Here is an 18,070-nt window from a genome sequence, read left to right as displayed (position 1 = left end):
TTTCAAGGATTTTCAAACGGTCTTCCTCCACCATTTTGCGAGCAGCAGGCGCCACCAAAAGACCAGCGTCAGTCTGTTCTCCATGAAGCAGGGGGCCAGAGAGACTCTCCGAGCTTACATCCAGTGATTCAATCAGGCCGCTTTGGACATTACCGCAGTGTCATCCGAGACCATGATGCACGCCTTTACCCAGGAGCTGATGGATGGCGACTTCTTCCGCTCGCCCATCAGGAAACTGCCGCACGACTATGACCATATGCTAAAAAAGGAGAGCGAATACATCAACGTGGAGGGGGCACAAGCGGCTCGTAAAAAGGAAACACCGACAGAGTTAGCAGCGCCGACCGAGTGGAGGCCTCAAACCATTCATCAACCACCCAGAGGACCCCGGGTCGAGGGGATGAGGCCGCATCAGGAATCAAGGCCGCACGCTGTCCAACACGTGGCGGTCGAACGGCCTAAGCCGAAAGGAAAGGTATGGACTCCCATGTTTTGTTCAATTCATCAATCGGCAACCCACAACACCCGCGACTGTCGGAGTCTCGCCCCGGTCACTAAGCCAATGAGCTATCGCCGCCGATCACCTTCGCCTGACCGACGGCATAATCATCAAAATACCGGACAGCAAGAAGCTAGACAGTCACCCGAGCAACGACACCCGCACCAACCAAGAAGCAACCCTCGAGCCTCCCATGAGCGAGCCAGACCGTCTGCTCCGGAGGAAGAAAATAGAAGCAATACCGCTCGGGGGGAAATCAACATCATCGCTGGTGGGCCAACCAGCGGTGACTCCAACCGAGCCCGCAAGTCGTACGCCCGACGGCTGGAGATCCATGCCGTGGGATGCAGCCGAGAGAAGGCAAACGGGCCCGAGATCAGCTTCGGCCCTGGTGACCTCGAGGGAGTTAAAGTGCCTCACGACGACGCCCTCATCATCCGAGCGATAATAGCAAACTATACTATTCATCGCATCTTTATTGACACAGGGAGCTCGGTCAACATCATCTTCAAAAAGGCGTTAGACCAGCTTCAGATCGACAGGGTTGAACTGCTGCTTATGACAACGCCCCTGTTCGGATTCACTGGTAATGAGGTTCAGCCGGTCAGCCAGATGAAATTGGCTATTTCGCTCGGTGAAGAGCCACTCAAAAGGACACGGACCACTAACTTCATCGTAGTGGACGCACACTCGGCGTACAACGTCATTTTGGGCCGACCAACCCTCAGTGAATTCCGGGTTGTCGTCTCGACATTCTATCATAAGATCAAGTTCCCTGTCGAAGACCAAGTGGGAGAGGTCAGAGGTGATCAGTTAGCAGCACGGCGCTGCTATGTGGAGATGGTCCGAGCCGAGTCGAGGTCCTCTCGGAAGTCCCCCTGGATCGAGGTAAATGCTATAACTGAAAGGTCTCCCCCCTTAGTTTATGAAGAAAAAAAAGAAGTGCAGATCCGGGATGGCCGACCGAAGGCCACCACCTTTGTTGCATCTGACCTGGAGGCGGGCCTGAAGGAGGAGCTGATCAGGTGCCTACAGCGCAACAATGACGTCTTCGCGTGGTCAACACACGAGCTACCAGGCATCTCGCAGAGAGTCGCGCAGCACGAGCTCCATGTCCGGCCAGACGCTCGTCCCGTCAAGCAGAAGAAGCGAGACTTTAGTGCCGAGCAGAACGTCATCATCCGAGCGGAACGTCACCTCTCTTGTATTTGCCGAGCTCTGGCGGAGAGGGTACGGCAGTCTGCCATTTGGTTCGAAAGGGCGGCGACTCGGGCAAGCGCAGAAAGAAAAAGTATTCTTTCCAGTGTTTATTAGAGGTGGGCATTTTGTCGAAGAAGACAAGGCCGATCCGAGACTGGAAAAGGAAAGTACCCCACTTGGACTGTTTGGGATAGTAAAAGTAATGGAAAATCTTGGGAAATAAAGGGATGTCGTGCAGCCTAAATAAGACAACTACGTCGCACAGCAATCTAAACGAGTTTGGAACGAGTTGACCGAGCGGGAGGCGGAAATAATTACATACTTCAATGACGAACGAATGTAAGGGAAAATGCAGACTAGCTACAAACTGGTCTCAGAAGAAACAAGTAGTGTCAGTCGGCGGATCATGAGGCCGATCGGACGGAGAAGCTAATATTAATTCATAGTCAGGGGGAAGTTCGAAGGTGCGGACGAAGCTCACCGCGTCACCTGCATCAAACCGGCTCTCCATAGCAGTATACCAGAGGTCGGGAACAGGGTCAGACGGTTGCGACGAACTCGCCATCGTCGGAACAGTGGAGAAAGCGAGAATATAGGGATATCAACGAAAAAGACGACGGGGAAACACTAAAAGCTCAAAAAGGCGAGAGAAACAGAGGCAAAGACAAGAAGAAGCAATGGCCTTACACGGAGGATGGAAGGAAAGCGTGCGTCAACGAAGCCCTGAACACAAATCTGCTACTCGGAAAACCTAGAGGTTCCACTGTACAAAAATTTTGTACAAATTGAACCTTTTCCTAGCTACCATGTGTTCTTTTAAATTAAATTTTGGATCGCCTACGGAACTTAACACGTTTGATCCAAAACTTAATCTATTCGTTCTTTTAGGTTTTGACTTGGGTCTCCTGCGGAACTTAACATGTTCGACCCAAATCACCTTAAGTTATTAATTCCATTAAATATTAATTTCCATAATTGGTTCCCAGTACTGACGTGGCGAGGCACATGGCCTTCTTGGATATGGGAGCAACCACCACCGACTAGACAAAACCTTTTATAGAAAGCTAATATTTAATTTCCTAAAATAACTTTAGGTTAACCGAAAAGAACAATCAAATCACAAGGATAAATAAAACAAAAGAACACAACATCGAAAAACATATTCGAAATACTAGAACGTAAGCCTCTTGTATTTGGTATTATTTCCATAAATAACTAGCATGATGCGGAAAGGGAAAATAACTAGTTATACCTTCTAGAAAGACCTCTTGATCTTCTATCGTATTCCTCTTCTAACCTCGGACGTTGTGTGGGCAACGATCTTCTGAGATGAGAAACCACCAACCACCTTCTTCTCCTCCTAGCTAGGTTCGGCCACAAAGAGAGAAGCTTCACCAAGGAAGAAAATCAAAACACTAACCAAGCTCCAAGAGATGCTCGCTTCCTCTCCTTCTTCTTCTTCTTCTCCAAGTAGTATCCGGCCACCACAAGAGCTCCAAGGAAAGAGAGGGGTTCGACCACCACAAGAGGAAGAGAGGGAAAGGATGGCCGGCCACAACACCAAGGAACAAAAGAGGGAGAGAAATAATAGAGGTTGTGTCTCTTGAAGGCACCCTCACCCCTTCTTTTATATTCCTTGGCCTAGGCAAATTAGGAAATTTAATTACAATAAAATTTCCTCAATTTCCTTGACATGATTTAATTTGAGAAAAATAAAATAAAATTTCCCCAATTGAAATCTTATGGCCGGCCACATCAATGAAATCAAATTGGACAAGTTTCAATCAACAATTAAAACTTCCTAATTTGTTTTCGAAAATTTTAAAAAAATAAAATTTCTCTTCAAAATCTCTTCATGGATGATAAAAGGAAATTTCTATAATTTTAATTTTACAACATGTGAATAATTTTTAAAGAGAAAATAAAATACCTCACCAATCTACAAATAAGGAGATAGATCTAATCTCTTTCTTTAATCTTTTGTAGATCTTTTACAAGAGAGATATTTTAATTTTAATTCTCTTTAATAAATTATATCTCCCACATAATAAAAATTAAAATTAAAATTCCTTTTTAAATTAATTTGGCCGGCCCCCACTAGCTTGGGTTCAAGCTAGGGCCGGCCACCCAATCTTATACCTAGGCCGGCCCTAGCTTGGTTCCCAAGCTAGCTTGGCCGGCCCCTTATTGGTGGGTATAGAAGATGGGTATAGGTGGGTATAGTACTCTATAAATAAGAGGCTACGATAGGGACCGAGAGGAGGAATTGGTTTCGGTCTCCCGATAAAATTAAGCATCCCGTGTTCGCCCCGAACACACAACTTAATTTTATCAATAATAATTCATTCCACTAGAGAACTATTATTGAACTACCGCACCAATCCCAAATTACATTTTTTGGGCTCCTTCTTATTATGAGTGTGTTAGTCTCCCGGTGTTTAAGATATCGAATGTCCACTAATTAAGTGAGTTACTGACAACTCATTTAATTAATATCTTAGTCCAAGAGTAGTACCACTCAACCTTATTATCATGTCGGACTAAGTCCAACTTTAGGGTTTAACATGACAATCCTTATGAGCTCCTCTTGAGGACATTATCAACCTAGTATCTCTAGGATACAGTTTCCTTCTATAATCAACAACACACACTATAAGTGATACCATTTCCCAACTTATCAGGCTTATTGATTTATCGAACTAAATCTCACCCATTGATAAATTAAAGAAATAAATATCAAATATATGTGCTTGTTATTATATTAGGATTAAGAGCACACACTTCCATAATAACTGAGGTCTTTGTTTCTTTATAAGTCAGTATAAAAGAAACGACCTCAAATGGTCCTACTCAATACACTCTGAGTGTACTAGTGTAATTATACAGTCAAGATAAACTGATACCTAATTACACTACGACCTTCTAATGGTTTGTTCCTTTCCATTTTGGTCGTGAGCTACTGTTTATAATTTATAAGGTACTGATAATATCATCTTCTGTATGTGACACAACATACTATATTATCTACAATATAAATTAAGTGAACAACTACAACTAAAAGTAGACAATTTGACCAAATGTGATTTTATATTCATAATGAAAGTTTACAAAGCTTAGGCTTTCAGTATACACTCCAACAAAATCGTCGATGGAGCGATGGACACCGAATAGCCGGAGCACCAAAACGCGAAGACTGCGAAATGAAGCAGAGACAACACGACGACTTTATAAAAAGGAGGTCCGGCCGAGCGAAGCCGTCCGATCCAGGTCGCAGGCCCCAAGACGCAAATCGCACCATTGAATTCAAACCGCCAGAGGTCACATCAAGCCTGTCGCCTCGAGCGTGTGATGACGGCGGCGATGCCATGTGGCTATCAATCATAGGAGGGCATTTAATAAACGCCATTACAAGGGTGTGGCCGCATGCTCGGCCCTAATGGACGGGATTTGCGAGCATCCCGAGGAGATCTGTGGCAGGTCATCGTTGACCATCTTTAGATAGGCATACCAATCAGTAAAAATTCTGCCAAGTGATAGCGGGCACGCTTCCTGTCGGTGTTATTAGGCAGTGTTAGGCCGTTCGGCATCCTTGATCGGCCGGCTCTGTGTCGGCAGGCTAGTCCAGTCAGTCGGACTTACAGCCTCCTTTGACTAGACTTGAGAGGGAGGCACGTGATCCGGTGGTAAGAAAGGGGGCCTGCCCGGATGATGGTCAACGGCCCTGTGGCGGTCGTAGTTAAAGTCAACCTACCTGAGTGATCGGCTTGGACAGCGCCCGAGTAAGCGCTTTGACAGCTCGATCGTTATGTCGAGCTTCCGACGCTCACAAGTTAAGCAGGACTCCTTTTGTCCAGAGGACCGTGCCAGTCGCCCTCGGTCGAGCGGACAACCCGCTCGGCTCAGCCGTGATGCCCGTCGAACACCCGGGGTGACTGACGGGCCGAGCGTCCCTTTCGCTCAGCTCGATACCGACAAAAATAACATCTGGCTATATCTTCCTCGAGACAAGCACCACCGATAGACGGCATGGTCGGTGGTCGGACCAGACAGAGAATCGTACGGTGGAAGCTTCCATTGTTGCGTCAGAGATATGCTCGGACAATTAAGGTATGACGTCAGACGTACTTTTCTGACACGATCATTTCTAGGTATGCTTTGAGGAGCGTGCACGCCTCGGAAAACGTGTGTGCGCCCCCTAGGAGCCCTATATAAGGGCCCCCAACCTTCAACGGAGGTATGCATTCTCATCTACTGTAGCTACAGTCTTCATTCTCGTTACTCTGCCTCGATCTCTTCTCGCCGGAGCTAACTTGAGCGTCGGAGGGTCGTCGGAGGGTCGTCGTCGGGAACCCCTTCCCGGCTCGATTTTGTGCTTGCAGGTTCTCACCGGAGGCTCACGCCAGTCGGAGGTTCATACGCCGTCAACGAGAGCGCCACGTCCCTAGCGTCTGTCTACTCAGCACCCGGACAGGATCACCTTGTATTCAGTTTCAGCATTCTTCACATGTGCAAACTTGGTCTTCTTTGAAGTTTTATGAACTTATTGAGGGAATTATTTTAGAAGAACGTGCATTGGAAGAATTAGATGGCATCGACTCCATGGTAGATAAAAATTCAATTTCAATGTTGGAATCACTCTCGTCCGTCACAAGCAAAGTAACATCAGCATTTCCTAAATTCTGCTCAGCAGCAAGTGGATCTTCAGCCACATCCCCCGTTTCTCGATTCTTGCCATACACAATATCCAAATCCGTAAAGTAAGGGAATGAAACATTATACAAGCGCTTAGCATCTTTGTGAGTCTGTAAAAAACATAAAACAATAGGGTACAACATAATCACAAATCATAACTTATAAAACATGTATTCCACTCTACTCATCATTGAAGTAATCAAAATATTATCGAATGGACAATATTCATAAAATCACAAAATAAAACACATGAATTGGCATACCTTACTCCATTCAGTATATTATGTAAATTCACATGCAATCTTTTTTTCAACATCATTCTAGGAACAACCACTCTGCTTGCACATTTCATTAATAGCATTGTACCTTCCCTTCAAGAACTTGATCCTAGAGTCAATGTGCTTCACTTCGATTGTCAACTAGGGCAACTTTTGCACCACCAACATTTTTATCTTGTTCATGTAATTGTTCTTAAAACCACCATCTATTTTCCATAGAGGATCAGTGGTCATATCTTGTAAACATCTAATTAAGACCCAGCTTTCCTCCTCGGTCCAAAATCGCTTGTTCTTGCCTCTTCCGTATTTCATATCACTTGTCTCTTGGTTATAGTCATCCATTGTATTACTATTCATCATACTGTGGTTCAAGAAAAATAAATTCCAAAAACATAATAATGTAATTATACATATTGTAATACAACTCAAAAATATAAGTATCAAATAATCTTGAAAAAGTTAGGCAGTACATAAGGCAGCTAGCAGAGTCATACAAACTCCTACATCACATTGAAAATGTTCTAATCAAAATACAACAAAAGCACAAACATATGCAATAGTCATCCTATACTGAATACTCAATTTCTCCAATTATTAAACAATTCAATTGTCATATTATTCATGAATGCATTCCACTGGTCAATTGGGACAATTATTCGTATGTATTCCACTTCATCATCATCATCACTTTCCCCATATTCGCTTTCTTCATTATCCTCTATAGATTCTTGAGGATCTTTACTCATAAATTTACGAATTAGATTATGGAGTAGACAACAGGAAATAATAATACACACTTGGGTTTGTATTGGGAAAAAAAGAAAGGGATGCTAGAATTTTCCAACGCCCCTTCAACAAACCAAAACACCTCTCGATTACATTTCTCGCTTTAGAGTATTTCATATTAAAATATTCTTATGGAGTCTCAGGTTGATGACCATCAAACTCATTAAGATGATACCTATGCCCATGATAAGGTGCAAGAAATTGAGAAGAATTGCAATAACCAGTATCAACTAAGTAGTAACAACCTTCGGCAATAAAACAAAACATATAAGACTACAATAAACAACTCATTTTTGAAATTTAAAATTAGAGTTTGTTGGTTAATTCACAACCTTTTTAAATACCTTGAGGAACTTTAAGACTAGTTGGTCTACTAATGACATCACGAAGAGCACAACTATCATGAGCAGAACCTTCCCATCCAGGTAACACATATATAAATTGCATATTTAGGGAACATACTCCTAACACATTTGTTGCTATACCTCCCTTCCTTGTGCGATAGCGTTGTTTTTCTTTATAAAGGTGTCATCGGAATGAAAGTACTATCTAACACGCCTAATCAACTTTTTAATATTCAAATGAATTAATAAAAAATACTACTAAAACATAATGGCCCTAACAAGTTACTAAAGTATTTGTCATATGTTATTACCTTAAATGGTTTCCATCTATCATCTTCACAGTCTTCTTCGGGTATAGGTTCTGGTGTTTTGAGTAATATGTGGTGAAGTTTCAAAATTACATGAAGACAAAGATTAAAGTGACGGCTCATAGTCTCTTGACTTCGATGAAAAGTAGACTAATTATTCTATTTTTCTTATGATGTGTCAGAATATGTATAAAAAAATATCACAATTTCATTAACGGTTATATTTCTTGTGTCTTTTAATCTCCCAATGTCTCTTACCATATCACATAATATCGCAAAAGTTATCCTATCCATATGGAGTTCACAAATACAAAATGCATCACTGTCTTTTATAAGGTTAAATATCTATTGTGTTCGTTTGATTCCTTTGTCTTCCTTATTTTTTATTCGAAAAATTTTAGTGCGTTGATATATTCGATACGAATGTTGATAGACTATGAGGACGAATGCAACCATAAACATAACATGTGTAATTTACAATGTGCACATTATATTTTGACTTCTACTACTAAAAAAAGGTCGTGTCATGTTTTTCTACGACATACAAGCAAACAAACATCAATGAAATATCAAATAAATAAACAGAAACTTAGGCATAACTAATAAGGATACGTAACATGGACACGAATTTTTTTATTTAAAAAAAAAACTTTCTAATTGATAAGCCATGTCATTCGAGTATATAAATAAATATAATCATGCAAAAACATATATAAAAAGTAAATATTTTTACAATATAACAGTAGTTTACTGGGAACATTCACCTTGTTTTTTTTCTTGAAGCTTTCAGCCTAGATGAGATGAACAAGTTGCGATAGCAGTCTAGAGTTTTAACTGCTTTTGCTACTTTTGCAGATATGGTCCATTCTGGATATGCACCACTTTGATCTGTGGCAACGGCCATTGGCACATTTGTCACATATTTAGCACACAAGTTGCAGCATAAAGAGTGGGACTATGATATCAATTTGGCCACTTAGTCTGCTGGTTTATTCTATGGCTATGTCACCTTTGTCCCCCTTGGTTTATTCATCATACTTACATACTTCTCAACACCATCTGCTCTCGTTCAACTTTGGTGTTTATATGGCTATTCCTTGTTTGTATTCATTCCTGCTCTGGTAAGCTATATGTTACATTTATTTATTGTTTCTTCTTTGTGTACTTATCATGATTTAGACTAAGGATCATTCACATTATTTGATTTTAGAACTTCTTTGCATCATTGCCATAGGCTAAATCTCAAGAAGAGACGAACAGAAAAACCCAACTTTTCTAATTTAACCGGAAAATGAATCAACTTAAAACTCTAGTTTTTTTTGAGGGAATTTCAGTGTGATTTTCAGGTTTGTATGCCACCATCAAAACCTAGTTCAGAGATGCACAACACTTTTAAAAATTGGGTATGAAAAGAACCACCAACTGTGTAAGAATATTGATCCGATGAACCTTAACGTCAGACGGTTGGGCAGAGAAAAATCCAAGAACCTGGCCGAAGGAGAACAAGAGATACCTGACCAAGAAAACAAGAGAAATACAAAGTGAGAGGTCGAGTGAGGAAGAGGAAAGAGAAATACACACAAAAGGAAACCATAACAGTTCAAGCTAACAGAAAAGACAAAGAACCAGTGACGGAGGACTACGGTTGATGGAGGAGATTGCGACGGAAGGGAAATCGCGACAGAGGGAGGAGAAGGAAAATCGCCGACTAGTTTTGAAGATAAAGTGTTAGGCTGACGGAGAAGACCAAGAACCAATGGCGAAGGGTTGTGGTTGACGGAGGAGATCGTGACAAAAGGTAAATGGTGACAGAAGGAGGAGAAGGAAAATGGCCGGTTGGTTTTGAAGATACGGAGATTAGGATAACATTTATTTTGACATTATAAAAAAATTAATTCATGAAATTCAGGAATGAATCGATAGAATGGAAGGGGAGGACACGAGAATAAGATTTTATCCAATTTGAAATAATGATTCCCATATCTATATTTTTATCCCCATGTTCTAAACATTTGACAATCATTTCCTTTTATTCTCAATCTCCACCCTTATTCTCCTAAACCAAACTCCCTCTAATTTTTTTTTAATTCCCAAAGGATACGTCAGCAAAGTGATATATCAGTTTCGTCATTCTCTTGCACTTATAATAAAAGAATATCATCCTTTGTAGCACGTCAACAATACAAATATAAATAAAATCCCATTTTATATCAAGTCCAAAGGAATTAGCAAGTTGATAAGCATTCTCCACATTTTTATGCTTAAATAATTAAATTATTAACTAGTTAATGTCAAAGTCAACATCTTGAATCATTTACAATGAATCAGACTCTAAAACATATTTCAGATAAATAATTTGTACATTTTAAAAGCAATTACCAGTGTAATAGATATTGGGGCCTTGTTTTTCAAATTTGTTTCTTCAACCTCTTGGAAGCAAGAGGAATACAAGGGATTGAGATCCTTTTTGTCGACTCAATGTTTTGAACTGAGATATTATAGAACTCCAATTATATAATTCACCTCAAATATCAAAATAAGTGCAAGAATGATGTCTCAATATAAACATTGACAATAGACAACAAAACGAAGAGACAAAGAAGCTACAAAGTGTTCATACAATTGACATCTAGAAATAGTTGGAACAACATAATGATGACTACCATTAGGACGACGGATATCCCAACACAAACATTGATAATAGACAGCAAACCAAGAGGACACAGAAGCTACAAAATGGCACAAGAAAAAGTTTCTAAACATTGGTCACAAATTTAATTTGACAAGAGAGCACATACAAATGTTCCAAATGCATATGCACTACAACACTGTTTTAACTCATAAATACTAACTAATAATTCCAATAGTTAACATGATAATGGGCGGAAATTGGTGGTAGTATTTCTACCTGTCTTTTAACTCTTGTTCAAACTCGTGTAGTTTCTCACGGATGGGTGTTAAAAACGACCTCATGTCCTTGCATATCTGGCTCTTGTCCACTGCTTCCAAATCCTGTTCTTCGCTAAGGGTCACTTCCATCTGCAAAAGCAGGCGAGTTAAAGTATCATCATCATCACTAAACTGCTATTTAAAATCGATTAGTTGTCAGAATTCAATCTTTCAAAAACACTGTTACTCAGTTATCAGTAAAATGAAAACCTCAATGAGGGACTATCTAAATCAAATGAAAATGACAACTGGCCTCCGCAGTTATCTATCTTTTCATCATTGGACTAGTAACAACATTTAAATTAGTGAAACTATTTTATCACATTGGCTATATTTTTCTTTGATCTTGCTCAGTTACTCACCTCTTTCACTGATTCAACGGGTCTAACAATTGATTCTATAGCTCGTCGTTGAAATATGTCACTATATATTTTCAATGTATTTTTGTTCAAATAATAAAATATTCTATTTTATTGTTTGCGGTAAACTCAGTATGTTAGTGTAAAATCGAAAAAAATTTAGATATCTCCACAATTGCATGATATTGTCCACTTTGGGCCTAAGCCCTCATGATTTTGCTCTTGGACTCTCCCCAAAAGGCCTCATGCCAAATGAAGATATATTTCTCTTATAAACCCATGATCTTTCCCATGTGTTTTCAATGTGGGACTATGTTTGTAACCTTGCAACCCCAACAATCCCCTACTAGGACTTCCTTGCCTAGCCGCAACTACTAGGACTTCCTTGCCTAGCCGCAACTAGGACTTCCTGCCTGGTGTCTGGTCCTCTTGATCCGAACATAGGAGCCCCCACTTTCTTTGTTCGAGGTCAATATTCTACCCACATGCTCAATCAGATCATAGCTCTTGTGCACAGTCGGTGGTTAAACCTTCTGGCAGTCCAGGCTCTGATACCAATTGTAGAATCGAAAAAAATTTAGATATCTCCACAATTGCATGATATTGTCCACTTTGAGCCTAAGCCCTCATGATTTTGCTCCTGGGCTCTCCCCAAAAGGCCTCATGCCAAATGGAGATATCTTTTTCTTATAAACCCATGATCTTTCCCATGTGTTTTTAATGTGGACTATGTTTGCAACCTTGCAACCCCAACAGTTAGTACCATTCTCATCTTGTTACCTTATCCATAAAGCATGATGAACTGTATCACAATCTTATAATTTTTTACAGTTTTTTAGCCTAAGCAGCACATGTAGTTCACATGATACTCCAAAAATCACTCTCCATTTCAACCATCCACAGTTTGTCATGTTAGTGCTATCTTTCAATATTTTGTGATGCAATATCGAAGCTATGATATTTAAAATTCTAGCAGCAATTAAGATGATAACGAAATAGCCACATTATTAGAACATTGCGATGTGCAGACATGAATCTAGACGGCATCTTACCTCCAGATCTTCAACTTCACCAAAAGAGAACTCAGGGATATCTAAGTGGCCTTTGATCTTCTTGAGTTCATTTTGGATTTGCCATTCGCCTGTTCCATAACCCGTGAGAGATTAATACACCAAATAACAAATGAGGTTAAGCCGGAGTAGATGAACTAGAAATTAAGGTTGATAGTATTCTCTACCTTTGAATTTTAAAGTCAATTCATAGGTATAACCAACTCTCTTCTTATTTCGTACAGTCACAAGGAATGCCTGCGAGGCCAAGATGGTAACAGAATGTTATCTGAGATGCTTTTAACGGAATAGAGTTTAGTATAATGGAATTGGTCCGCCAATAACCACACAAGAAAGAACAGCAAGATAAATTCTTAGACAGAATTATTAAAACTAGTTGATCCAATCAGAAACCAGACTGGTCTTCCAAACAGTCCAGTTGTAATAATGAGATCAGATTTGCATTCAATCTCAATAAAATCTGGTTCATTCGTTCAATTGGCAAGTTTTTATCAAACCAGGAGAACTGGTCGCTATGGTTAGGACAACCAATTAGCATCAGGTCTGCAAAATCGGTATATATTTGGGCAATTCCTTTTTGAAAAAGAAAAAAAATTAAGTATAAATTGTTTATGGTTGCATGGTAGACATTATATGTGGCGTATAGAAAATAGGAAGAATCACAAACAAGCAGTTGAAGCCTGGGTAACAGATGGAATTTTCTCAAAACCTACTTACATCTCCTGAACATTTGGACACATCTTCAATATATGCTTTGCCATTTGAGAACTCCAATGAGTCCAAACACTTGAGCAATTCCTGATGAGATCGAATCCATTTTCATTTTCATAAACAAACAGGAAAAATGATGTTCCTAAAAGGGTGACACCATCTCCACACGGTGGTTATTATACCTTTATCCTGTTACTTGCCCATGTATTCAGGTTTTTCTCCTCCCAAGTCCCAGCCTGCAAATTCATCCAAATTGTGGATTCAAAAATGTCATCCGTGACTAGAGGAGTAAAGAATGACTAGAAGAGAAACCCTAAATGAGTTCTTTTCCATTTATATTGTTCAGAACTGGCATGTGTAAAGTCTAATTCTACTACTTTAATTAAATAAATAAGGAAAACAGAAATCAACTAATGGATAAATAAACTAATGGATAAAGACAATGATGACCAAAAAAGAACTTTTTGTAAGATATGCAAGGAAAAAAGGGCAAGGGATTGCAACAATAATTTTAGCCATAGAACAAAAAATAGCCCTTGAGTTTAGTTAAATGTATGCCAAAAGAGATTCTTGGAAGCAAACAAATAGGGGTGTAAATGAACCAAGCTGCTCATGAGCTATTCGAAACTCAATTCGATAAAAGCTCGTTTAATGGGCTCGTTAAGAAAAACAAACCAAGCTCAAGCTTCGCAATATTCAGCTCGTTAGCTCGTGAACATGTTCGTTAAGCTCATGAATTAACTTTTAAATAAAAAATAATAATTTCGATATTGAATTTATAGATTTTACACTCTACCTATGAAACATATAGACAAATATATTAAATTTATTTATTAGAATAAAATTATAATTTTAATAAGAATATTATAATTTTCTTTAAATATATAATTTAGTTTTTAATGAATATTTAAATTTATAATTTATATTTATTAAGTTCGTTTAGGCTCGAATAAGCTCGTGAGTCATGAATATATTCGTTAAATAAAGCTCGAGCTCGGCTCGACTATAAACGAGTCAAACTCAAACATTCAAGAGTTCGGCTTGGCTTAGGTCGATTACACCCCTACAAACAAATATTTAAAATATTTGGAATATATTGTGACAAAAAAAAAACATCTAGATGAAAATATTATTGATTCAAAAGTTGAAGGGGCTTTTAATTATCATATCAATGTTGTTTGTTCATTAGCCTAAATTGAGATTTCTTGTTTGAAGTCTAAAACTGAAATTTCCATGGGCATGTCTACTAAAGGAGATGGGAAAGTTTAGAGAAAAAGAGGAGAAAGCATTCAGTTCACTTGTCAACTTTAAAAAAAAAAGGCAAGGTAGGAAGAGAGCAATTTGGAGCTCCTTTCCCCACTTAAAATTCCATCGAAAAGTGGATGAGGAAAGAAATATTGAAAAAATATATATATATAATCCCCGCAAGTTTTTGTGAATGACAAAAATCAAAGGGTTATTTTCTCTCATTTACACTTGCCTTCCCAATTATAGAGAATTAGGAGAGGTAAAATAAGGTAAATGCTCATGTGTATAGTCTCAAGAAATTACATTAGAAAAAATAGGTTAACATAATGATAGATGATGAACTTCAAAGGAAACATTAATAACTGAGAAATATATAAATGACAATGGCAAGGTCAATACTGATGACAACTCAACCTTAGCTGCCACAAAGACATCCATTAGTTAGCACTTTGAAGTTGAAACAAATGGCTTGCTAACTAATGTAGAACTATAAAGTTGGAAAATAATTTGAAAATCATATATAATTGAGTAAATACATTATCATAGTGACCTATGAAATAGAGAGGAACAAGGAATAAAAGAAGACAAGGATAAAGGAAAAATAAAGAGAACGAGGGTAGATATAGGAAAGAAGGGGAATTTTTATGTGGATTTATGTATGTGATTGTAACAAAAAGTTCATGCTTAGAATTATAATATAGGGCATAGTTCATATATGAAATACTTCCCTAAAGAAATCTAGTTAGACATGAGCAAAAACTAGCTCTTTTATTTTTTTTAATTTATTCTAAAAAAAACTTATAAACTCCAAATGCTTTTAATTTATCAACAAAAGAAATAAACTGATTGCTACTCAAGATTAAAAGAAATAGCACTGAATATCTACAAGATAATCAGGGAAATAATTAGAAAAATAACTTTTACAGGAACGGTTAAGTGTATAAACAAAATAGTGAGAGGGAAATGAAGTCATAATCACGTTAAAAAATGACCAGGAATAATTTACTAAAAGATAGCTAAATGTTTGATACTGATGACACTCTAGCCCATTGGTTTTAACTTCAATATAGTCAACCAAATAAATGAAGAAATGAAACTTACAGCTAATTGATCTGTGTTTATGAGTTAGGTCAATAGGCTTAAATCTTATAAAATGCCAACTCAAAATGAACTATCTTTTTTAAGACCTGAATATGCATAATGAATTTCGAAGGATATTCATATGCAAATTTCAATTATGTACTGATTAACTAATAAATTCTCTTCTTTCCTTATCTAAGAATTTCTACTGTTCCTAATTCTAATTTTTCACAATTCTTTTCCTCTTTCCTTCTCACATCTTTATCCACAAAAGCCTAAAGAATATCACGAAATTAGATTGGCGTAATGACATGAAACAATAGTAAACCAAAGGAAAATCCACATATTTCGTTCGTCTGGCAAACATGGGAGAGAGAAAAAAAAAATATTTCAATAACTATTGAAGAATTTAATATATTACTGTTGTCGAACAAACGCCTTCAACGCAACATATAAATGCATCATGTTCTCTCCAGATCAAATTTTTTTCCAGAAATATATTCATTGAGCAAGATTTTTTTTACATTTTCAAACCTATTGAAGAATTTCAAGAGTTACGTTTTCCTAACAAGCGCCTTCAATTTCTTTTGCATCACATAACAATGCCAGGTAAACAACTTGTGGTGAAAACTAGAATAAGATGGGCAAACGCAAGGTACCTGATTCCAGACGGATCCGAGGGGGCTAGATTGCGCCTGCTTGGTGATGTCGGCAGTCGTGAGCTTTCGCGGCACGGGTAGCGGCGCAGCGTCCTCCTGCATGTCTCTCACCCAGTAGGTGTAGGACGTCTGCTGCTTCTCGGCAACCTTGCCGCCCTCCATGTGGAGATTGCCGCTGCCGGAGAAAAGGCGACAGCCGATCCGCGACGAGGAGGACAGAGATCGAAGAAAACGGAAGTTTTCGAGAGACTCCGACAAATTCGTGGCAGAAAAGGCGGAGGAGACGGGTCGCTTATGGCGGCCACCAATGGTCCAATGGAGTGGAGAAATGGACCGAATCGTGACCCTTCTAGAGCTTCCACAGGCTTCTTCGACCATCGTTGGTTTTATATCATGCCGTTCGAATTAATTTGGGCCTTAATAGTCAAACGGCCCAATTATGCCCAAATAACTAAAAAAAAAATTAGCTTCAATAATTAAAAATGTCTCCAGTAACAAAATAATGTGTCGAATTAATTTAAAAAATCAATGATAAAATAATATATGCCAAAATAGCTCAAATGAGGCTCATTTAGTATTAAAAATAATGTAATATAATTTGAATAGACAAATAAAATATATAAATTACTTTATTTATAAAATAAACTAACTCTATATTTTGTTATTATTTTTATGTCTTTGCAGAAAATATTAAAAACCTAAAGTAAACTTGGTGTTTAGTTAGGCGTAATATAATTATTTATAGTCCGATGTATATAATCTTTGATTGTATTTAGTGTTTATTATTTTTCTATAAGGAATATAATTCATATTATTATAAAATAATAAAAAAATATCTTGGAACCTTTGTAGTCAACGACAGCGATGGGTGACTGTCGATGACTGATGGTGACAACGACATTGATAACCAATTGATACTAAAAATAAACTAGATGCATATTTAAAATTTAAATTTTAGTTAAACATTCCCACTTAAAATAATTTGATGGTCTTATATTTTATATTATAAAATTTTATTATTTTTATAATTTAGATTACGTTAGTAATTTTAAAATTTAATAAATAAAATAATTAATATTATAATTAATTTTGATTATATTACCCGATTAATTACCTTGACTATTACCGAATAAGAAAAAATAAAAAAATAATTCGACGATGATGGTCGAGTCGATGACCATCTAATTTATTGATGTATAAACAAATTGCTTCTCCTATCCCCGACAGCACCCCCAATATTTTGTCTCCCTTTGAAATAATTTTTATGCCCCTCTTCTTTAAATTAACAAATTACTTATATTTTTTTCAATTTTATTTAATTTTTATTTAGTTTTTTTTTTAAATCAATTTTATTTATTATTTTTTCATTAATTTTTTTTATGTTGATATATGTCAAAATCTCTTCCTTTCTTTAAATTTCCTTCCTAATTCAACACTTAAACTCTTGATACATGTCAGAACCTTCCCTCCCTTTAAATTACCTCCTCCGACCTTTGACACATGTCAGAACCTCTGGCTCTCATTAAATTACCCACCCTTCAACTCTTGACATATGTCAAAACACCCATCTTCCTTTAAACTACCCCCTCCAACCATTAACACATGTTAGAACCTTTCTCCCTTTAAATTACCTCCTTCCAATCCTTAACACATGTCAGAACCTCTCCTCCCTTTAAATTACCCTCCTTCCAATCCTTGACACATGTCAAAACCTCTCACTCTCTTTAAATTACTCATCCTCCAATCCTTGACACATGTCAAAACACCCCTATCTCTTTAAATAATCCCCTCCAACCCTTGACACATGTTAGAACCTCTCCATTAAATTACCTACCCTTCAATTCTTGACACATGTCCGAACTTCCCCTTTAAATCCTCCTCTTATAC

The 18,070-nt window shown here is 38.0% G+C and overlaps 1 protein-coding gene and 1 long non-coding RNA gene across 3 annotated transcripts; both read right to left on the bottom strand.

The window, feature by feature from the left end:
• Window positions 1-6,660: 6,660 nt before the first annotated feature.
• Window positions 6,661-10,037, bottom strand: LOC122039797. 2 transcript variants are annotated; one of them, XR_006128385.1, is made up of 3 exons: window positions 9,734-10,037; window positions 8,872-9,620; window positions 6,661-7,030 (listed from the first exon to the last, which is right to left on the bottom strand). It is a non-coding gene; the product is annotated as an uncharacterized LOC122039797 (long non-coding RNA). The 2 variants fall into 2 exon arrangements; XR_006128384.1 differs by having other exon boundaries at window positions 9,751-10,037.
• Window positions 10,038-10,836: 799 nt separating this feature from the next.
• Window positions 10,837-16,579, bottom strand: LOC122041532. The gene is made up of 6 exons (XM_042601240.1): window positions 16,184-16,579; window positions 13,379-13,432; window positions 13,203-13,283; window positions 12,653-12,722; window positions 12,468-12,556; window positions 10,837-11,146 (listed from the first exon to the last, which is right to left on the bottom strand). Exons 1-6 carry the CDS (start codon window positions 16,559-16,561, stop codon window positions 11,012-11,014), a joined length of 807 nt encoding a protein of 268 aa, XP_042457174.1. The 5' UTR covers window positions 16,562-16,579; the 3' UTR covers window positions 10,837-11,011.
• Window positions 16,580-18,070: the final 1,491 nt, after the last annotated feature.

The sequence above is a fragment of the Zingiber officinale genome, chromosome 2A (assembly GCF_018446385.1).
Source record: "Zingiber officinale cultivar Zhangliang chromosome 2A, Zo_v1.1, whole genome shotgun sequence".
In the NCBI taxonomy this organism is placed as follows: Eukaryota; Viridiplantae; Streptophyta; class Magnoliopsida; order Zingiberales; family Zingiberaceae; genus Zingiber; species Zingiber officinale.
The sequence above is the reverse complement of the archived record's forward strand: the minus strand, read 5'-3'. Positions and strand labels throughout refer to the sequence as shown.